Source organism: Xenopus laevis, chromosome 8L (assembly GCF_017654675.1).
Source record: "Xenopus laevis strain J_2021 chromosome 8L, Xenopus_laevis_v10.1, whole genome shotgun sequence".
NCBI classification, from domain to species: domain Eukaryota; kingdom Metazoa; phylum Chordata; class Amphibia; order Anura; family Pipidae; genus Xenopus; species Xenopus laevis.
The window spans coordinates 114,399,128-114,421,488 of NC_054385.1; the positions used below are offsets into that span (position 1 = coordinate 114,399,128).

Below are 22,361 nucleotides of genomic sequence, written 5' to 3' on the forward strand. Positions count from 1 at the left end.
CATGAATATAGTGCTGCCTGTGTAGATGTCCCCCCTCCTGCCCCCTACCCTTCCGATAACTTGTGCATCTGAATGTGCCAGTGGCCACAGGCTGCCCTGTATTTACTACCTGCCTAAAGCATAAAAATCTGGTGCAAGGTGCAGAGCAAGACCCTGGACAGAAGTGCTCCCTGAAGGAGCATTAAGTAGAGGGCTTTTGTGCCCCTTAGTGATCTTGCACAAATGATCCCCTTATGGCTGCTATTTTGCTGTTTACTAAGATGGTAAACATATCACACACACCAACGTGTAGGAATTTGTATGGTAGTGAAGCACCATGTACTTCCACATCTCTATATTACACCAAGATTCTGTGAAATCCAAGCTTTGATATTTATCAAACTTCAGGATACAATTGGGAAGTTTCATGTGGATTTCCCATTGTCCTTTCTGTGACTAAGTAGATAAAACGCACGTATGGCTTGTTAGTAAAGACCATCATTATCTCACTTACCCTCCCAAAGCCAGTCAATTTATTATAACATCTACAACTGCCAGAACAAGACCCGTTAGGCACACTTTCACATCTCTTTCTGGATTGGCTGGGCTCAGGTATAAAAAGTGACTCTAATGTTGCATTGAGACACAGTCGCAGAGAGAAGGAGAAATATACCGATACATCTTTAAGATGGATGTAAAAATATCAGCCATTCTGCTGGCCTGCATTATACAATATGCTGTGAGCTCACCTATACAGGTAAACACTGATCTAAGGAACCATCAGAATAATTTTCATTATGTTAAGACCCTTGTTTTTGAACAGCTGGGAGGTTTGTTATAAATAGGAGTAACTGGAAGTAGAATCAACATGTTTTTAAATTAACAGCTAGAAGAATATTAACAACCAAATATTAAAATAATTCTATACATAACCTGAAAAAAATTTAAAAGTGTGTGATATTTTTTTTTATAGGTTTTCTACTCAGGTGCTAAAATACTTGGTAAGTAAAATGTTTTTTCTTTTAATTTTAAAGACGTTTTTCATCTAAATGACAACACCATTTATCTTTAAATGCATGTGAGTAGCTATTGCTGAAATTAAATGGAGGATAAAACCTGAAACAAAAAAAGTGATATTGCCCCATTAATAACCCAGCCCTTTTATCTGCTATGCTACACTTTATTTCATTATTACCTCATGTTATAGTTACATTTCATTATTCATTTGTGCTTCTCTTTCTTCAGCTAACCATGTCTTCTTGTTTTCAGCTGAAGAAGATGCAATGGCCAAGGAGGACATTCTCAAAGCAATAGAAAAATCAGATCCAGGTACTAAATTCTGACTTACTAATAGTAGCCAATGACTAGTAAATATAATGTACAGTGTTAGAGTTCCCAATCCAGTGTTCTAACACCTCTCAGATTACATGTGTTTGGATAGTTTCACAGCAGCACAAGTGGGACATTAAATAAAAACAATTCCAGTACATTGTTTACTCTAAAGTGGATAATGTAAATAAATAAATACCTCATTTTATAGTTATATTTCATTATAATACACAAAAGCCATGAATATCCTGTAAATGATATCCTTATAAACGGTGAGTTCTGATGTCATCAGTTATAAACGGTGAGTTCTGATGTCATTTCTGTCACATGACTCACTGCAATTTGTGTATTATAATAAATAAAGTACCCCCAGTTGTAAAATATGAGGATATTAGAAGTTACCTCGGAGTTCCTCGGAACTCGTGTTTTTATATGGCCTTCGGCCTCGTGTTTTTATAGGGTCATGAAACTCCTCGGTAACGTGTGATATCCTTATATTTTACAATAGGGGGTACTTTATTCACTATATTAATTTGTGCTTCTCTTTCTTCAGCTAACCATGTCTTCTTGTTTTCAGCTGAGGAAGATGCAGTGGCCAAGGTGGACATTCTCAAAGCAATAGAAAAAGCAGATCCAGGTACTAAGTTCTGACTTACTAATAGTAGCCAATGACTAGGAAATATAATGTACAGTGTTAGAGTTCCCTATCCAGTGTTCTAACACCTCTCAGATTACATGTGTTTGGATAGTTTCACAGCAGCACAAGTGGGACATTAAATAAAAACAATTCCCCTACATTGTTTACTCTAAAGTGGATAATGTTGGGTGATTTGTTCTGGCCACCACAGGTCATCAAGCAAAAAACAGTGGTGGCCATGATGCCTTGGTCCTCCTATTCACCACTTTCTTAAGGAATCTATGGGAAATGCTATTCCTGAGGCACATGTAGTGATGCCACAAAAACTCTACCAAAAAAACTCATTTCTTGAATGCTCAGTATTTTATTTGAAAATGTGCCTGCTTTTAGTAGGATTTTTGTTCATAAATAGGCATTATATGCTACTGAACACAACAGTCCAGATTATTGCTTAGACTGCTTATCCCCAACCAGTGGCTCGTGAGCAAAACGTTGTTCGTCAACCCATTGGATGTTGCTCCCAGTGGCCTCAAATCAGGTGCTTATTTTTGAATTCCAGACTTGGAGGCAAATTTTGGTTATAGGCTGCCAGTCCACAAAAGGGCTACCAATAGCAAATTAATCTATATCTGGTAATTCCATAAACATTATGTTGCTCTCCAACTTATTTTTACATTTAAATGTGGCTCATGGGTAAAGAAAAGGTTGGCCAACCCCTGGCTTAGAAAATAAAAGATGGCTAAACACAGCAAAGTCAAGGATAGACTATGTAAACCAGGTTTTCTACTTGGAAAATGATATGGACAAGATATAAATAGCTTGTTAATTGAATTAAAAATGTTTATGTGTGGAGCTACTGTCCATTCAGGTGACACCAGGTGGAGTAATATTCAGCCTGTCTTCCTGTAGGCCAATAAGCCTAAGAAAACTGGTCCCAAGTCAACTGATGTGGACTTGTGGACATTTACACCAACAATACTGCAATTTTGGATCTCAGTTTATTGTAGCAAATAGAGCAAAACCTCATTCTGCTTAAATATAAATGTTTTGATATGAAATCCCGTTGCACAGCAAATATGGGCCAGTAAAGTACGATTACATTACAATTTACTTGCAGGAAGTGTGAAGACACAGGACTCCATGGACATACTCAGTCAGATATTAGAGGCAAACAAAGGTAATCAGTCAAACAACATTATTGGTTTGAATCAACGTTTTTAATTAATATAGTTAGTTAGTGATATTTCTGTTTCTATGTTATATTAAAGGAGAACTAAACCCTAAAAATGAATATGGTAAAAATGCCATATTTTATGAAATGACCTTATTGCATCAGCCTAAAGTTGCAGCTTCTCAATAGCAGCAATTATCCAGGATTTCAAACTTGTCACAGGGGGTCACCATCTTGGAAAGTGTCTGTGACACTCACATGCTGTGTGGTCTCTGAGCAGCTGTTGAGAAGCTAAGCTTAGGGCTCGTCACTAATTATCCAGCAGAAAATGAGGTTGGTCTGTAATATAAGCTGATGCTACAGGGCTGTTATTAAATTCTGATGCTAGTTGCACTGGTTTCTGTGCTGCCATGTAGTAATTATCTGTATTAATTACTAATCAGCCTTATATTGTGACATTTCTATTCTATGTGTACTGTATATTGTGAGTGGGTCCCTAAGCTCAGTAAGTGACAGCAGCACAGAGCATGTGCAGTGAATCAGCAGAAAAGAAGTTGAGGAACATACTCGGGCATTTTTACTGCTAAAGGGCTGTGGTTGCCTTGGACTGGTCCAGAAGCCCAAAACATAATGTACAACATTTCTGCCCCCTTCTTTAGTTAAGCTTTAGTTCTCCTTTAAGAGCCATTTCATTGCTTTTGGTCATTCACTATGCATTTTGATACCAGTAATTTTTATTTGTTTTATTTTTATATCCAGGTATTAAGCTGCAAACCCAAGAAGGAGACATTATCCAAAAACAAGGTCGTAGCGCCATAAATGATGCAAGATTCCTTTGGCCTAAGTCTGCCGATGGGATTGTCCCTGTGCCTTACAACCTCTCCTACAGCTACAGTATAGTAAGTTACTTCTTCTGTGTTAGGCGATAGTACGTTTTTTCTTCAATGGTATACCAACATCTATTATAATTTCCTTCTTCATGTTCTGGATTGTTCACTCATGCATAATTTAAATTCTGTCTCAGATGCGGATCAGTTAGGTCTCTTTAAGAAGGCCATTCAGGAGTTTGAAGCCTTAACCTGTGTGAGATTTGTACCTTGGACAACAGAAGTCAATTTTCTCAACATCATGTCTAATGGCGGGTAGGTTTGGGAACAATTCAGTATATTACTAACAGTATATAGGGATAATCACCGATTCGCACATCCACGCATGCGCGCACATCGATGCACGCCAGCATCAACTCACGCATGCTTGCAGAATTACCAGTACACGCAAGCGCATGCTCAGCCGGCGCCGGGCCAGCAAAGTTGCCTAAGGCGCCGGTCGGGTCTGGCCCGAGTCTGCCATCAAGCAACTCTTCCAAATGAACCCCAGTGAACATACTGTATATACACATACTTATACATACTCTGACTTATATTAACTATTTATACCAATATACTAATTGAAGATTTTAGTATCACTATAGCCTTTGATATTATGTCCGTCCAAAAAACCATCCAAGTTACTCTTAAAGGCATTTATAGAATCTTCCATCACAACATCACCCGGCAGGGCATTCCACAACCTCACTGCCCTCAATAACCAGTTTGCATACTTAGCGCTTACAACTAAATCATATTTTTCTATTGTGGCTGGTTGTTTTTTCTAGTTGTGGATCTTTAATTGGGAAAAATGGAGGAGCTCAGAGATTGGAGTTGGATGCAAATGGCTGCATGAATATGGGGATCATCCAGCATGAACTGAACCATGCCCTGGGCTTCTACCATGAACAGAACAGAAGCGACCGGGATGACTATGTCATTATACATACTGAGAATATCATACCAGGTAAAACAGTGCAGAGAAAATATGTATTTATGTGTTTATTGTGCAAACTAATAACATGCTGCTCTTTAATGATCAAGTGTTGTAATTCATGTAGATGGAGGCATCACTATTTATGATCACCTTGCAGCATCTTTTCAGATTTCAGAATCCAAGAATTTCCCTCTAAACTGTTCTCCATTCTACTGCCAAACAGTTGGCTCATTTGGAACTTTTCATTACCCATGAAGGTGCATTTAAAGGGCCAGTATACCCTCTTTTTGCCTATCTTGTGTTATTTTTTGCACAAAACAGGGCATCATTTGAAACTAACTAAAGTCATATTTTACTTTGTGATCCCTATGAATAAACCTCTCCGTTACCCCAGACACAGCCTTTGTAGATAATGCTTATGAAACAGAGGCTTCTCAGTGGACTGATGATTTGTTTGATTTCACTAACTGGGATCAGGAAGTATAATTTAACTTTAGTTTCATTAATTTCATTGAAAAATGCTGCTCTGTTTAAAGAAATAAATTAAAAAACATAGATATTTCCTAATTAAACGGTAGGCACCAGCCCTATTAATTAAATCTATGTTAAAAAAAGGGGGTTATGGAGTCCCTTTAATATATTTCGTCAAAACATTTGCATCCATTATAACAGGACTGCAATTGCACTTACAGTCATAAAGTAGGTGTAGAGACCACAGACAGAAACCGGCACATTTCTGGGCACATGTAGACTCCTGCCCTGCAGGTTGAATTGCCTGAGGTTTCTGCACTACAAAATGGAGTACAGAGACCTGTGTGTGTGTCCCATGAATACAGTGTTGCCTATGTTCAGTAGTGCTGTATCTAGAAGGGGAAGGGAGAGGGAAACATGAAGGTGTCTCACTTCCTAGCTGTATTGAGTGACACACAAGTTAAGGAAAACCAGTGGGAGAAGGCCATAATGGAGTCCTATATTTACTGTCTGCCCTACGGCAAGGGGGTAAGATCGAGGCTGCCATGAGCCTGCTGGCACTGAATCCAATGGGTGCAGAGCACAGGCAGACCCCGAACATCACAAAACAGATTACAATATGGCCAGATTGCTGAGATCCTAATGAGAATTCGTCAAAACCGTTTTTATTACAGCTGTTTTGATTGTAGGAACCCAAGCACAGATTGGTAGGCAGAAGCAATTTTTAATAAGTCTGATTCATTATCCTTATAATAGTCAGATATTTACTGGTTTGCAGACTTTCTCAAAATGTTCGACAAACTCAACACCAATAACCTTGGGATTGAATATGACTACTCTTCAGTGATGCATTACTCACGGTAAGACTGACTGTGGTCTCACCTCTAGATGCCTTTATGCCTCTCTCATGCGCATTATGCTTTACAGTTATAACAAGCACTGCTAAGGTACCAAAAGATCAATTATGGTTTCCAGATCCATCACTGATGAAGCTTCTCTGATGCTCAAAGCAAATGGACAACTGACAAAGTCGGCAGCTTATTGGCCAGTGTACGGGGCCCCCTGACGGCCTTCCCCGACTGATATCTGCTTGAAAATCAGCCATATGAAGATTTCCAAAGGATCGAGGACTGCATCATGAACTGATGTGGTCCTCAATCCAACAGAAATTTTAAACCTACCCACCTCCACCACCGACATTCCTGGCTTTGTGATCCAATCTTTGGGCCCTGATCGGATCAGTCTGATATTGCCCACCAAAGGTGAACATATCAGTGCAAGATCTGCTCATTTACCCCTCCCCCTACTGTGAAACACCAGTTCATTGTTAATTCATAAGGGATCCGCTCGGCGCCCATGCGTAACGGCATCGTTCGGCACGCATGCGCAGGCGGCACTGCGCAGCGCTGGAATTTTTTTTCTCAAATCCCAATATCTGGAGAGGGGGTCTGGCCCGGGAAGGTTTTTTTTCTTGGTGTCTGCCGAGCCAGTCCGACTTTGTTTGGCAATCTCACCAAACAAGCAGATCTACCCATGTATGGCCACCTTTAGTCAAAGGAATATTTATGAAAGAGTGAATTTAGAGACCGGCAAAGTGAAATTCTGCCACTCTCCTTTCATTTGGCATTTTGAAAGGCCTTTTTATCAAAGGGTGAACTTTCATTTTCACCCACTGATAAATACTCTTTTAAAAAAAATATTTTCATTTTGCACAGTCTATCTATTTATCCAGTTTTTATTTTTACACTGAACTGTTCCGTTAGTTTGGCTTCTAGCTGTGGCCTTAGCAAACAACCAATTTGTTTTGCTAGCAAATTAGTTAGTTCTTTGCTAGTTGCTTAGCAAATAAACAACCAGCATGAATCTACCAAAAGTTTTTTTCTGGAGGCTTGTGCAGGTGGTTGCTGAAGCTGTGTGATAATCATTGACTGTGCCATCACTTTTATGTACATAATGCTTGGCATCTAAATGAATTGTTTGATTCTCTTATGCTCATCATTTCATTGTAACACAGTGTTTTTTTTCCCATAATCCTTTACAAATGAATGGCATGCTAAAATAAATAACAAGATCTATTTTTATTTGTCCTTCAGTTATCACTATAGTATCAACGGAGACATCACCATTGAGCCCAAGCCTGATCCAAATGTTCCCATTGGACAAAGGGATGGACTTAGTATTCTGGACATTTCTAAGATTAACAAACTATATGAGTGCAGTAAGTGCCCACGACATACCAGTTCTGTAGAATCAGAACATACATATGTGTTCAAATGTATTAATTTGGAAAAATTAGAAATCTCGTCCAGACTGTACCAATTTGTTAGAAGGAATTAGAATGAATATAATAATTATGAGCACATTAAATGGAATAAATGGAAAATCGATGGCGGTCTAAATGGTGATGTATGTGAGAATGTTTAGATTTCTAAGGTGAGATAACATTTAAAATTGATTTAAAATTGTTATATCCTGTTGCAATAAATGCGTAGAAATCTATTTACTTTAAATGATTATATAAAATGCTAGCTGTAGGGTTATCAGTTTGGATTTTTAAAGAATTCCATTAACTAGTTCTAGACTATATGAGTGCAGTGAGTGCCCACAACTTACTAGTTTTGTAGAACCAGAAAAAGTCAATGTATCTCTCCAAATGTATTGAACTTAAAAAAAAATTAAATCCAGATGTTAACAAGTTAAGGAATTAGAATGAATATAATTGATTTGTGAAGAATTTCATTCAATATTTCTACTGCCTTTTAGATGTGTGCTCCAATTTGCTCCCTTACTCCAATGGGATGATGATTTCAGCCAACTACCCCTCTGCCTACCCTAATAATGCCAACTGTGTTTGGTTGATTAGAACTCCATCTGGCCAGGTAAAGAGCCACAACTGCCAACAGTTGTGAAACTGTCTATATGTTCTAAATGTCGATTGAACACCCTACTGGATTATTTAAAATATGAATCAGTGAACATTACAATCAAATCAGATTTTTGCTTTCATTACCTGTTTAAATACCTTGTAGACTATCCCTATAGTCCCTTAGTTGCCACATTCTCTTGAATATGTTTTTATAAACAGCAATATTAATATTATATTATTTTATTCCCAAACTAGCTAGCTTCCCCTTATTCTCATGATTTTATTTGTAGGTGACCCTGCAATTCCAAGCCTTTGATATCCAGTCATCTTCGGGCTGCGTCTCTGACTACATTAAGATCTATGATGGTCCTACTAAGGCATTCCCTGTGTTAGTAAACAGGGCATGTGGTACAGGACTGATTCCTCTACAGATTGCCTCCACTAACCAGATGCTGGTTGAGTTTGTCAGTGATAGAGCAGTTACTGGGACCGGCTTCAAAGCAACATATGGCTCAAGTATGTAGGCAGTAATTCCTTCCAATTACCGTTTCCCTCACTAGAAGTAGAACATTGTACCTGGAATGTACATATTATATTATTATTATATTATTCTTTACCGAGACCAACATTTACACACCAGCAATAATATTCCACAATAACTCACACTGTTCTTCACAGCCAGGCATTCACAGAACAGTTCAACACTTACAGTAGTTACACAATTTCGGCTTATTGCTCACAACCAGTAACGGGCAACTTTGACCAGTTTAGCTTCATCAACAATTCAAGAAATGGTGAAAAATTCACCAAATGCATTAACTTCAATGGGTGACTTTTTTTTTGACGAGCAACACTTTTTTTTTCTCTCATTGTAGTCTATGGGCAAAAAAATTTGCTCATCACTACTCACAACCCCTTCACTAGTTCTCTCCCCATCCTTGCCACCAGCCTCCAATCACTACAAGGAACCTGTTGACATATTTTCCTTTACAGGGCTGAGCTCAGGACACCAGAATTGCCAGACACTTTCGATGGATCCCAACACCTTCTTAATCTCTCCTAAAACACTCCAGGGACTACCACTACCTAACCATCTAGACTTAAACCCTACTTGTGGGGTTCTCACTGGGCACTGCTCACTAGTCTGATCAGTCTCACATTTCTTAATGTGATATAACACAGCTATGGTCGCTAGACTTTACACTTCGTACTCTGGTGCTGGTTGATCTCTTCCCATGGTGTCCTGTCTCCTCTTATACCCTTCTAGCTCCACCATTTCAGATCCTTCTAGCTGTTTCCCCTGCTGGTTGAACACTAAAATGACAACAGAAATATATTTAACTCTACACTACATCTAGTGGTCAAATATAATAATTACACCAAAATAACTTTTGTGATTTCTTACAGAAAATCTCATAATTTTAAGGACAGTTAAAAAGGTTATTGCCATGGTATACTACATTCCATACATATACCACCTTGTCAGTGGTGCAACAAATACACTTTATTTAGAAGCAACAATAAGTGATATGCAAACAGCAAATCTAAAAACATCTGTTTTATCTGTACTATTTCTAAATATGAACCTGATTGTCTTCCCTGTTTTGCAGTTCAGTGTGGTGGAGCTTTCTATTCCTCACCCAAGACTTTCACATCTCCGAATTACCCTGGAAACTATACAGCGAGCACAAACTGCACCTGGACAATCACAGCTCCCACTGGATTCAAGGTAAGACAATGCAAATGAGACATGTTGCAGTTGGTTGCAGCGGTCACATGAGAACTGTGATTATTTGTGGTAGATGGAAAGTGTTTTTAAGTGTTTACAGATGTAAACTGCTTGAATCTTTTATGAAATTAACCTTTCATTTTGGAGAGGTTTTCAATTAACAAAAAGGAAAATATGAAAGAAATGGGAAAAGAAGCTTTAAGCAATTGGTTTTTTATATGTAGTTTTCATGTGTAGTACATTTTAACAACTTCTTCAACCTAAAGGAGATTAAGTTCTTCACTTTAACTGGCCTTAGCAGGGAACGCAAATTTAATCAATAAGTGTCAGGAATCGGCACCCAAAATCCAGAACCAATGCTAAGCTCCCCTGGTCTCAGCTCTTGCTTCCGCCTTTAACAGCCGCCTTTCACCTTGGGAGGAGCCCTCGGCTAATTGGATGCCGCCAGGTCTTATAAAGAGGGGAGCCAAGCTAAGGGTTCTGGATGAGCAGAGGGGCACGATCGTTAGCAAAGTCTTTTTGGGCAGAAGGTCACAATACAAGGAGCAGACAGAAAACGTAGTCAAACCAGGCCGGGTCGGTGAAGGCAGAATTTGTGCGAAGTCAGACAGGCAAGTTTCAAAACCAGGATATCAATCAGAAGAGTCAAGCCAGACACAGGACAGATTACAGATTTCAGAATAGTAGGATAACAGGCAGAGGTCAGGAACACAGAAGTCAGCATAGTCAGGCAGGCAGGGTCAGAACAGGAATCATAACACAGAATGAATCTAAATAGCACCCAGGAACTCACACAAGATGAACCAAACAACGGGCAGTGAGAAAATCTAAAAGGTCCCTTTAGCTCGCCATAGAAGAGTCGGCAGCCAAGCAGGAAAGATCAATACGGCGGGCGTCCCCACCGGCCCACTAGATCACCAGAGTCCTCACAATAAGTTAATATTCAACAGACTATTAAAAGTACGAACGAACTGCTGAACAATACACTAAAAATATGAAAACCTCTGAAGCCTGTAATAATTTGAGTTTTTTTGGACAATTACTAGAGAAAAAAACCCCGAAAACCTCTAAAAGTCTGAATGATGGCTTTTACATTCCTAAGTTTTGTATTATAGTTTTTCATTGTTTATAAATCTCGAGTTTTAGAGAAACAAAAAAAAAAACACACATTTTGTAGAGAAAAGTTCAGATACGTAAAAAAAAAGAAATCTGAATGTTAGTAAATAGGCCCCATAGCATTTGTTATATAAACTCTGATGTGTCTGCATTTACCATTCCTGAACAGGTATCACTGCGCATCACTGACTTTGAACTTGAGATCGGAGCTTCGTGCAGATATGACTATCTAAACATTTACAATTCAACTCTTGGTGCTGTCATGGGCCCATACTGTGGCCCCATAGATTTCCATTCTGCTATTGTTTCCAAATCAAATTCCATGATGATCACGATGAACAGCGACTTCTCGAAGCAATATAAAGGCTTCAGCGCTACCTATACTTTTGGTGAGTTTTCTGATTTGTGATAAATGGACCCAGACGGTACTTCAGCAATGATTAAAAAAATTATAAAATCTTGAGTCCTATACAAAGGTGGGGGGGAATATCATTTGTAATGACAATCATTTGCAGAAACACAAACTTTCACAAAATAATACATATTGATTTTTTTTCTACAGTGAGGTAAAGAGAATGGAAACGAAGGAATTCATTGTTACTGAACAAGGAGAGCGTCTGCAGTATCTTGTCCACATTAAATGAAATAAGTGGGAAGGCTCTACAAGAAATTATACAGTTAATCATTTTTGGGAAGGGTTGTTGCTGTGTGATGATATAATTATGTTTGAGGAATTTTAACAAGACTAAATAAACCATGATTTTGTAAATATTTTAGTAGCCATTGTCATTCTACCACTCATAAACAAGGGTACTAATTGATTGATGTTGAACAGTGGTCCCCAACCAGTAGCTCGTGAGCAACATGTTGCTCTCCAGCCCCTTGGATGTTGCTCCCAGTGGCCTCAAAGCAGGTGCTTATTTTTGAGTTCCTAGCTTGGAGGCAAGTTTTGTTTGTATAAAAACCAGATGTACTGCCAAACAGAACCTCAATGTAGGGTGACAATCCACATAGGGGCTACTAAATGGCCAATCACACCATTTATTTGGCACCCCAAGAACATTTTTCATGGTAGTGTTGCTCCCCAACTCCTTTTACTTCTGAATGTTGCTCACGGGTTCACAAGGTTGGGGATCCCTGATGTTGAATATCCATTGTAGTTCAGCATTTTGGACCCAAGTACAACAGCAACACAGCAGTTTAGGTAAAAAAAAGGACATGTCCATGGTGTTCACCCTTTTTGTCTAAATAAAACCAGCCTAACTGCTAGATTATCCTGAGGAAGGCAAAAAAAAAAAAAAAAAAACTTCTGAAGCCCTCAAAGGAAGGAAAAATACCTTACCAACTCCAGAACCTGGATTAGCTTTGTCTTTGATTTCAATAACTCAGTATTTCTTGAAACAATCAAATGTATCTGTCAGTAGAACAACTTCAGGGAGAGAATTCCACAACTTCACAGTTCTCACTCTAAACAAACCACTTTTCACACCTTGAGATGAAGCCGCCTTACTTGTAATCTCATTGCATGCCCTCATGTCTGTTGGAAGGTCTTAGGGTAAGGCCACATGAGGAGATTCGGGGAGATTTTGTTGCCTGGCGACTAATCGCCTTGTCTTTTGTGCGACTATATCCCCGAACTGCCTCTGCGTTTTTAGCGCAGGCGACTTTTTATTCTAGCCTATGGGGAAAAACGCTGAGGCAGTTCGGGGAGATAGTCGCGCAAAAGACGAGGCGATTTGTCGCCAGGCGACAAAATCTCCCCGAATCTCCTCGTGTGGCCTTACCCTTACTGGTAAGAAAAGCATCAGAAAGTTTTTTGGATGATCCCCTTATGTATTTATTTATAACATCTCCCCTTAAGCACATTTTCTCCAGTGGAAACAACCTCAACTTGGCCAGCTATTCTGTATAACTGAGACCTTCCATACTCTTAACCAGTTCAGTTGCTTGCTTGGGTTTTCTCTATTTCAGTAATGAACTCCAGTACTTATAGGAGGTGACTGACCTTCTCCACCCATGAATCTATACCCTTTTTAGTACAGGACAATACCTTGATGGGCTTTTTTTTTTTGCTGCTGATCGGCATTGCTTGCTATATGTTTATTATCTATAAGCAGTAATGATGCCCATAGACTTCAATGGGAGAAACAAAATGATGCACGTCAAAAAAAAACTTGACGCCCGCTTTTTCCCATCTTTTGCCCTGTAATGTTTCCCTGGGAAAAATTCTAAGAGAGAAGGAAATGTCTGGCAAAAGGTCCCATGTGTCACTGTATTACAGAAATCATTTGTGAGGAGCGCAGAGGTTCTGGTATTGGGAGTGTGACTGAAGGGAAATATTTGTATCTCCCACAATTGTCACATATTGCTGTTACTATTCTCTTTGTGGCGTAAAATATATTCTCATTTTTATAAACACTGCAAATGTGCTAAAAACAGATACAGGTATAGGATCTGTTACCCGGAAACCCATTATCTGGACAGCTCCGTGTTAAGGAAAGGCCATCTCCCATACAGTTCTAATGAAATAATTACATTTTTTTAAAAATTATTTCCTTTTTCTCTGTAGTAAGAAAACAGCTGGAGGCAAAACCAGCCTATTGGGTGTCATCAATGTTTACATTATTTTTAAGTAGACTTAAGATATGGAGATCCAAATTACAGAAAGACCCCTTATCCAGAAAACCCTAGGTGCGGAGCATTCTGGGTAACAGGTCCCTTACCTGTATATCCAGTTATATTGTTGAACTATAACAAAAACATTTTTGGATTCAACATTTGTGTTATTTCACAGCATAGATTTTCTATGGAACATTATAAATTGTCTTCCTTGTGTCTCAGGGTTAATTTTGTTCTATAGTTTGAATTCAGCTGAAGTTACCTAGCAGTACATGAAATAGAGAAATGATGCCCCCCTGCGTAAAATATACATTTCTTTGGCAAAAAACAAAGTATGTGTTTAACTTTTATTAATGTGAAAGTGTGACATTAGAAAGTGCGCCTTTACTCGTAAAGTGTGCGAATCAGAAATCTGTAAATAAAACAAAGGCATGAAAGGATTATTCAGGTGCCCACAGACACATGTATTGTTACAGGTAATATACACAGTATATCAATATATTGTAGCAAATGCAAGTGCAGCCGGAGCCCACGTAATTCTGTAAGTAGAGAGTAAATAAGATAAAAGCATTGCACTTTACATTATACAGTAATAAGTTATATCATTTAGGAAGAAAGGTTCATTCCTTATACCGCAGTCCTTTATTCATGGGGTCCCAACATTGTTTAATACCCATATCAGGTCCCTGGGAAGTCAAATAAACTAGTTTCTGATCCCTTATCTGGAAAGCCGTTATCCAGACGGCTCCAAATTACAGGAAGGCCATCTCTCATAGGGGCAGATTCACTAAAGGGCGACGTGGCTGTCGCTAGCGAAAGTTCGCTAGAAATCCAATCCGCAGGGACACCGGAAATTCACTAACAGGCGCAGGCAACAATTCGCTAGCGAAAGAGACCGTCGCTAGCGTTCGTTCGCATGCTATCGGCAGGCGACTTTTCGGACCTGTCCCTGGATCAACTTGTACTATGAGCTATTTCCCATACCCCTGTATTCCCTCACTTGCTAAACACCATCCAACCCCTTCTTAAAGCTATCTAATGTATCAGCCTGTACAACTGATTCAGGGAGACAATTACACATCTTCACAGCTCTCACTGTAAAAAACCCCTTCCGAATATTTAGGCGGAACCTCTTTTCTTCTAATCGGAATGGGTGACCTCGTATCAGCTGGAAAGACCTACTGGTAAATAAATCATTAGAGAGATTATTATATGATCCCCTTATATATTTATAAGTGATAAAATCACTGCGGATTTTACTGATCGTTACCTCTTTCGCCACAGTTTCCTTCGCCACTTTAGACCAGGCGAACTGCTGAAACTAAGTTACATCTTCCTCAATCTGACGTCAGTGACATCATATCCTGTACTCCGAAAAGTCGTTACAAGTGTAAAAAATGCTGGCGACTTTTCTATTTTTAAAGCCTTCAAAACTATTAAAGATTATTAAAGATTTTTGTGTGATTTTTTTTAACACATTTGATGAGCCTGCCACATATATTTTAGGGTGGGCTCATGTGAAGGGCATTAGAGGAGCTTTTATGTCTTTATTAAGCTCCCTTGGACATTTGTAATAAAAAGTGGCCACTTCAAGCATTTACACCTACACCTGTAAAAAAGACGTGTATACGGTTTTTATTCAAATTGACCTATGCGTAAGATTACTAGGCAGAATGAAGGCTAGTAAATCTTTACTATGAAATGTGTTTAAAATATTTTATTTGATTTTCATATTAAACAAATGAAATCAAAATGACAACAAATGTTATGCAGATGAAGAAAATATGTTGCAAAGGAGACAATGGCATGATATTATCAAAACTATATCATTCATGAAAAATAACAAAAAACAAACTAAAAATTAACTAAGCCAGTGGATGCACAAGTAATAAAAAAAAGAAAAAGCCCATTTATCATTTGGAGTGTCAGATAGGTCATCTAACTATTGAAGAAAGCGCATTATTTGATCGCCAGTATTGGAGTTACAGATTTCAAAATAAGGAGACCAAACCAGCCTAAAAGAATCTTTGGAAATACTTCCTTTAGTTTTAGTTATTAAGGCTTCTTGCCAACTAAGCTGATTCATATAAGAGATGATGTCCGATAATGAGGGGGGTTCCTTTTGTAACCAGAAATTAAATAAAGCTTTCCTAGAAGCAGCTAGAAAAAAGGAAGTCAATAATTTACTCTCATGGGAGATAATATTTGACTTAGGATTTGCAGAAAGCATATTAATATCTAGATGCAGTAAAGCAATACACAGAGATAATTTTTATCTTCAGTCTAGAATTCAAAAAATTAGTAACTTTCCTCCAAAAAAGGTTAATTTTTGGACAGGACCATAAATAATGAAAAATTATTAGTCTCGTCACATTTAGGACAAAATGATATAGGACTATTAGAGGTACTTTTAGCAAACATTTTCCCATATCCTAAATGAATAAGCTTAAAGTGTTGTATTCTCCAACTCTCTGCCAAAATTAATTTATTACAAGTATTAATAGATTTCACCAAATCTGAGGAGAGACACTTGACATTGTAAAAACTCAGTCCATTTAATGGACGATTTAGATAATGGATGTGAGTCTGTACCATAAATATTCCAAAATTTTTTAGATAAAGAGTTAATTGAAATCAAACAGGGGAGTTCCAAAAATTCTGCCAAATCATCTGCTAGCTTGTGGTCAGCTAAAATCAAATTGTTTTTATCATGCAGTAGAGAAAGACCGCATTGACAAGCTAAGTAATAATATCTATCAGATTCATTAAGCTTGTACTCATTTTTGAGTTTTGACCAAGACAATAAAGTTTTCTTATGTGGATCAAATAAGTCTTTAACTAAGACTAGTAAATTTCTCTTAGCAGAAAATAGAAAGGAATCAGATTTTTGATAATCTGAGGGTTTAAGTAAGAGCTTTGCTGGCATGAAAGGGGTTTCTGTATAACTATACCCATGTTGAGAGAATAAATGTTTCCACACAAAAATAGAATCACGATAAAGAGGATTCCTTTTAACCCTTTAAGTGCCACAGAACGTAGAATCTACGTTCTGTGGAAAAGTAACTTGAAATGCCACAGAACGTAGATTCTACGTTCTGCAGCACTTCCGGGTTCTGGAGCGGAGGAGCGGCTGTTAGAGCCGCTCGCTCCGTTCCGCTTCGATCCCCTGCCCCTAGGCAACGAGCAGAGCAGGGGATCGAGTGGCCCCTGGGGCGCGATCGCCCAGGGGCCCAAAAACAGCAGCAGGCACGTGTTCCTTACGTGTCCTGCTGCTGCAGCCTGCACTGCGCCATCCAGCTCCGCCCCCACAGCACAGAGACACGCAGATCGTCGCAGATGTCTTCCTGGGACCCCTCCACATCGTGTGCAACAGTCTTCAGCGACTTTTTCAGGTTAGTGCAACAATTACACACACAAACACACCAACACACACTTATTACAGTAATACACACTTAGATTCACACTTACACACACTTACACATACATTTTTGGGGATTGGGGGGGTCACTTACACTCACTGCACTTACACACACGTGCACACGCACACACGCGCACATAACATGTAATTTACCATTTGTGCACACGCACACGCACATACATGGCATTGTGGCTTTTTTTTTTTTTTTCTTATTGCATCGTCTCTTTTTTTTGCTGAAAAAAATGTTTTATTGCCATTACGAATAGCGTATTCGCTAACCGTACTGTGCAATATCTTTTGTATGTTATTTCGGTGATTATATTGCAATTTTGGGTATTTTGGTGCATTTTTAGCCATTTTATTGAATTTTTAGCCATTTTATTGCATTTTCAGCTCTGCATATGTTGTGTTCACTTGTTTCTAGCCGTATAACCTGTTTGGCCCAGCTAAAATATTCAAACTGTGATTCTGATGGCCGATAACACTATTCTGGAAAAAAAACATTGATTTTTGTGGTTTTATTGGATTTTTTTTCATTTCACTCTTTACTGCCTTATTTTGTTTTGCCTTGTAAATTTTATCTACTATATATCCATTTGGGGGTCTCTGTGCGCCACATAGTTTGGTATATCTATGCATATTGGGCATCAAAGTGTTCAGTAGACCCCTGGCGTTCATATTTAGGATGTTTTATGCTGATACGTTACGAAATGTGGGGCATATAATGGGGTAAAATTCAAGCTTTGTGACGATTTTCAGAAATTTGATAAAAACCGTTATGTTCAGCATTGCTTTGCAGTTTGGCATTTTGTAGTAGAAATACTTATTTACCCATATTGGATTCGTCAGAATGTGTACTTTCTGAAAATATATGGTTTTCTGGGGTCTCTGTACTGTTAGGGGGGTCTAATGTCGCATAATACACACACCAGGTGCTCATATTGCAGCAGCCAGCGCGTCAGCCGTGAAAATGTATATACACTATTGTCATTTGGTGGTCTCTGTGCGCCACATAGTTTGGTATATCTATGCATATTGAGCATCAAAGTGTTCAGTAGACCCCTGGCGTTCATATTTAGGATGTTTTATGCTGATACGTTACGAAACGTGGAGCATATAATGGAGTAAAATTCAAGCTTTGTGACGATTTTCAGAAATTTGATAAAAACCGTTATGTTCAGCATTGCTTTGCAGTTTGGCAGTTTGTAGTAGAAACACTTATTTACCCATATTGGATTCGTCAGAATGTGTACTTTCTGAAAATATCTGGTTTTCTGGGGTCTCTGTACTGTTAGGGGGTCTAATGTCGCATAATACACACACCAGGTGCTTATATTGCAGCAGCCAGCGCGTCAGCCGTGAAAATGTATATACACTATTGTCATTTGGGGGTCTCTATGCGCCACATAGTTTGGTATATCTATGCATATTGGGCATCAAAGTGTTCAGTAGACCCCTGGCGTTCATATTTAGGATGTTTTATGCTGATACGTTACGAAATGTGGAGCATATAATGGGGTAAAATTCAAGCTTTGTGACGATTTTCAGAAATTTGATAAAAACCGTTATGTTCAGCATTGCTTTGCAGTTTGGCAGTTTGTAGTAGAAACACTTATTTACCCATATTGGATTCGTCAGAATGTGTACTTTCTGAAAATATATGGTTTTCTGGGGTCTCTGTACTGTTAGGGAGGTCTAATGTCGCATAATACACACACCAGGTGCTTATATTGCAGCAGCCAGCCCGTCAGCCGTGAAAATGTATATACACTATTGTCATTTGGGGGTCTCTATGCGCCACATAGTTTGGTATATCTATGCATATTGGGCATCAAAGTGTTCAGTAGACCCCTGGCGTTCATATTTAGGATGTTTTATGCTGATTCGTTACGAAATGTGGGGCATATAATGGGGTAAAATTCAAGCTTTGTGACGATTTTCAGAAATTTGATAAAAACCGTTATGTTCAGCATTGCTTTGCAGTTTGGCAGTTTGTAGTAGAAACACTTATTTACCCATATTGGATTCGTCAGAATGTGTACTTTCTGAAAATATCTGGTTTTCTGGGGTCTCTGTACTGTTAGGGGGGTCTAATGTCGCATAATACACACACCAGGTGCTTATATTGCAGCAGCCAGCGCGTCAGCCGTGAAAATGTATATACACTATTGTCATTTGGGGGTCTCTGTGCGCCACATAGTTTGGTATATCTATGCATATTGGGCATCAAAGTGTTCAGTAGACCCCTGGCGTTCATATTTAGGATGTTTTATGCTGATACGTTACGAAACGTGGAGCATATAATGGAGTAAAATTCAAGCTTTGTGACGATTTTCAGAAATTTGATAAAAACCGTTATGTTCAGCATTGCTTTGCAGTTTGGCAGTTTGTAGTAGAAACACTTATTTACCCATATTGGATTCGTCAGAATGTGTACTTTCTGAAAATATATGGTTTTCTGTGGTCTCTGTACTGTTAGGGGGTCTAATGTCGCATAATACACACACCAGGTGCTTATATTGCAGCAGCCAGCGCGTCAGCCGTGAAAATGTATATACAGTATTGTCATTTGGGGGTCTCTGTGCGCCACATAGTTTGGTATATCTATGCATATTGGGCATCAAAGTGTTCAGTAGACCCCTGGCGTTCATATTTAGGATGTTTTATGCTGATAAGTTACGAAATGTGGGGCATATAATGGGGTAAAATTCAAGCTTTGTGATGATTTTCAGAAATTTGATAAAAACCGTTATGTTCAGCATTGCTTTGCAGTTTGGCAGTTTGTAGTAGAAACACTTATTTACCCATATTGGATTCGTCAGAATGTGTACTTTCTGAAAATATATGGTTTTCTGGGGTCTCTGTACTGTTAGGTGGTCTAATGTCGCATAATACACACACCGGGTGGTTATATTGCAGCAGCTAGCGCGTCAGCCGTGAAAATGTCTATACATATTGTCATTTGGGGGTCTCTGTGCGCCACATAGTTTGGTATATCTATGCACATTGGGCATCAAACTATTTAGTAGACCCGTATGTTTATATTTAGGATGCTTTATGCTGGTAATGATACATGGACAATACGATGCTGGAAAGTTGAAGCTTTGAGGCAATTTTCAGATATTTCACCAAAACCGCCAAATTTGGCAAAGCCTTGCGACTCAGTAGTTTGGAGCAGAAAAGCATGGGTACCCATTTTAGATTCTGTAGAATGTGTACTTTCCAAAAATGTATGGGTTTGGGGGGTAAACATATATTTCTGTGTTTTTACCCCACAAAAATGCAGACTATGTGCTGATTTTTCATTAGCTGAAGTTACCCACAGGACAATTTGTATGTGCTAACTTCATTTTGGGGCCTCTAAATGCCATATACTTTGGTAAACCTATGCGCAGTGGGCACCAAACTGTTTAGAGGACCCCTGGCAATCACAATTTGGGTGCTTTTTTGTGATACGTAATGATACATGGGCGATATGATGCTGGAAAGTTGAAGCTTTGAGGCAATTTTCAGATATTTCACCAAAACCGACAACTTTGGGAAAGCCTTGCGACTCAGTAGTTTGGAGCAATAAGGCATGGGTACCCATTTTAGATTCTGTAGAATGTGTACTTTCCAAAAATGTATGGGTTTGGGGGGTAAACATATATTTCTGTGTTTTTACCCCACAAAAATGCAGTTAATGTGTTGATCTTTCATTAGCTGGTTACCCACAGGACTATTTGTATGCACTAACTTCATTTTGAGGCCTCTAAATGCCAGATACTTTGGTAAACCTATGAACAATGGCCACCAAACTGTTCGGAGGAACCCTGGCAATCATATTTAGGGTGCTTTTTCTTAGTACGTAATGATACATGGGTGATATAGTGCTGGGAAGTTGAAGCTTTGAGGCAATTTTCAGATATTTCACCAAAACCGACAACTTTGGGAAAGCCTTGCGACTCAGTAGTTTGGAGCAGAAAGGCATGGGTACCCATTTTAGATTCAGTAGAATGTGTACTTTCCAAAAATATATGGGTTTTGGGGGTAAACATATATTTCTGTGTTTTTACCCCACAAAAATGCAGTCAATGTGTTGATTTTTCATTAGCTGAAGTTACCCACGGGACTGTTTGTATGCGCTAACTTCATTTTGGGGCCTCTAAATGCCAGATACTTTGGTAAACCTAGGAACAATGGCCACCAAACTGTTTGGAGGAACCCTGGCAATCATATTTAGGGTGCTTTATCTTGGTGCGTAACGATACATGGGCGATATGGTGCTGAGAAGTTGAAGCTTTGAGGCAATTTTCAGATATTTCACCAAAACCGACAATTGTGGGAAAGCCTTGCGACTCAGTAGTTTGGAGCAGAAAGGCATGGGTACCCATTTTAGATTCTGTAGAATGTGTACTTTCCAAAAATATATGGGTTTGGGGGGTAAACATATATTTCTGTGTTTTTACCCCACAAAAATGCAGTCAATGTGTTGATTTTTCATTAGCTGATATATTATTCAAATTGCAGGTGAGTGATTGCTCACCAAAGTTAATCACATCTCAAAGGAGATAATTAACTGATTAAAATACAACTGTCACTTAAATTAAAGTGCACTTAAATATGGAGTGTGAGAATTGTCTGAACAGAAACCAGGTCTGGGGATACTGAGCAAAGTACCCCATCTATTGCCCACTGGTCAGCAAATTCTTTCAACCGACCAGTAAACACTGCTTGGGTGTACTCTGCTCGGATGCGGGAACGCACCAGCACTCGGAACAAGACCTCTGCTGGCAGAGGATTCCCACTTTCCAAACATTGCTTTCTAGATTTATGGATGACTAATTTAGCTAAAGCCAGGAGCAAGTTGGAGAGAAGGTCTTTCTCTTTATTGTCCCGGGATACTGGGCGTCCAAAAATATAAACATGAGGGGAAAAGTGTAACCAGAACTGCAGGTAAAGCTTCCTCAAAAGAGCCAATAGAGGTTGCAGTCTGGCACACGTAAAATAAGCATGAAACACAGACTCTCCTTTGCCACAGAATGGACAAGCAGCTGGGGAGTCTGTAAAACGAGCTAAATACTCTCCCGTGCTCAATGCACCATGCAGCACTTTCCAACTCAAGTCTCCAGTTGGTCTAGGCACCAAACTGGAATAAAGAGCTTGCCACTGAGGTCTTTCACCCTCATTAAGCACACGTCTCCAGATGGTATCATATCGGGAGATGAGGGCAAGGAAGTGTAC

The 22,361-nt window shown here is 39.0% G+C and overlaps 1 protein-coding gene across 1 annotated transcript; it reads left to right on the forward strand.

Annotated features, from left to right (window-relative positions):
* Positions 1-667: 667 nt before the first annotated feature.
* LOC108705791 (embryonic protein UVS.2-like) lies at positions 668-11,904 on the forward strand. The gene is made up of 14 exons (XM_041573429.1): positions 668-736; positions 953-980; positions 1,249-1,308; positions 3,063-3,122; positions 3,876-4,010; positions 4,141-4,258; positions 4,771-4,949; positions 6,169-6,250; positions 7,484-7,608; positions 8,154-8,269; positions 8,547-8,772; positions 9,867-9,985; positions 11,271-11,490; positions 11,664-11,904. Exons 1-14 carry the CDS (start codon positions 668-670, stop codon positions 11,669-11,671), a joined length of 1,545 nt encoding a protein of 514 aa, XP_041429363.1. The 3' UTR covers positions 11,672-11,904.
* The last annotated feature ends 10,457 nt before the right edge of the window (positions 11,905-22,361 follow it).

What these genes read in the sequence shown, in the direction of transcription:
- LOC108705791 (XM_041573429.1), top strand. Translation starts at nt 668, where the DNA reads ATGGATGTAAAAATATCAGCCATTCTGCTGGCCTGCATTATACAATAT. An exon ending in CAACCTCTCCTACAGCTACA is followed by an intron (nt 4,011 to 4,140) that starts GTATAGTAAGTT and finishes ATTCTGTCTCAG; the next exon opens with ATGCGGATCAGTTAGGTCTC. An exon ending in TCAGTGATGCATTACTCACG is followed by an intron (nt 6,251 to 7,483) that starts GTAAGACTGACT and finishes TTTGTCCTTCAG; the next exon opens with TTATCACTATAGTATCAACG.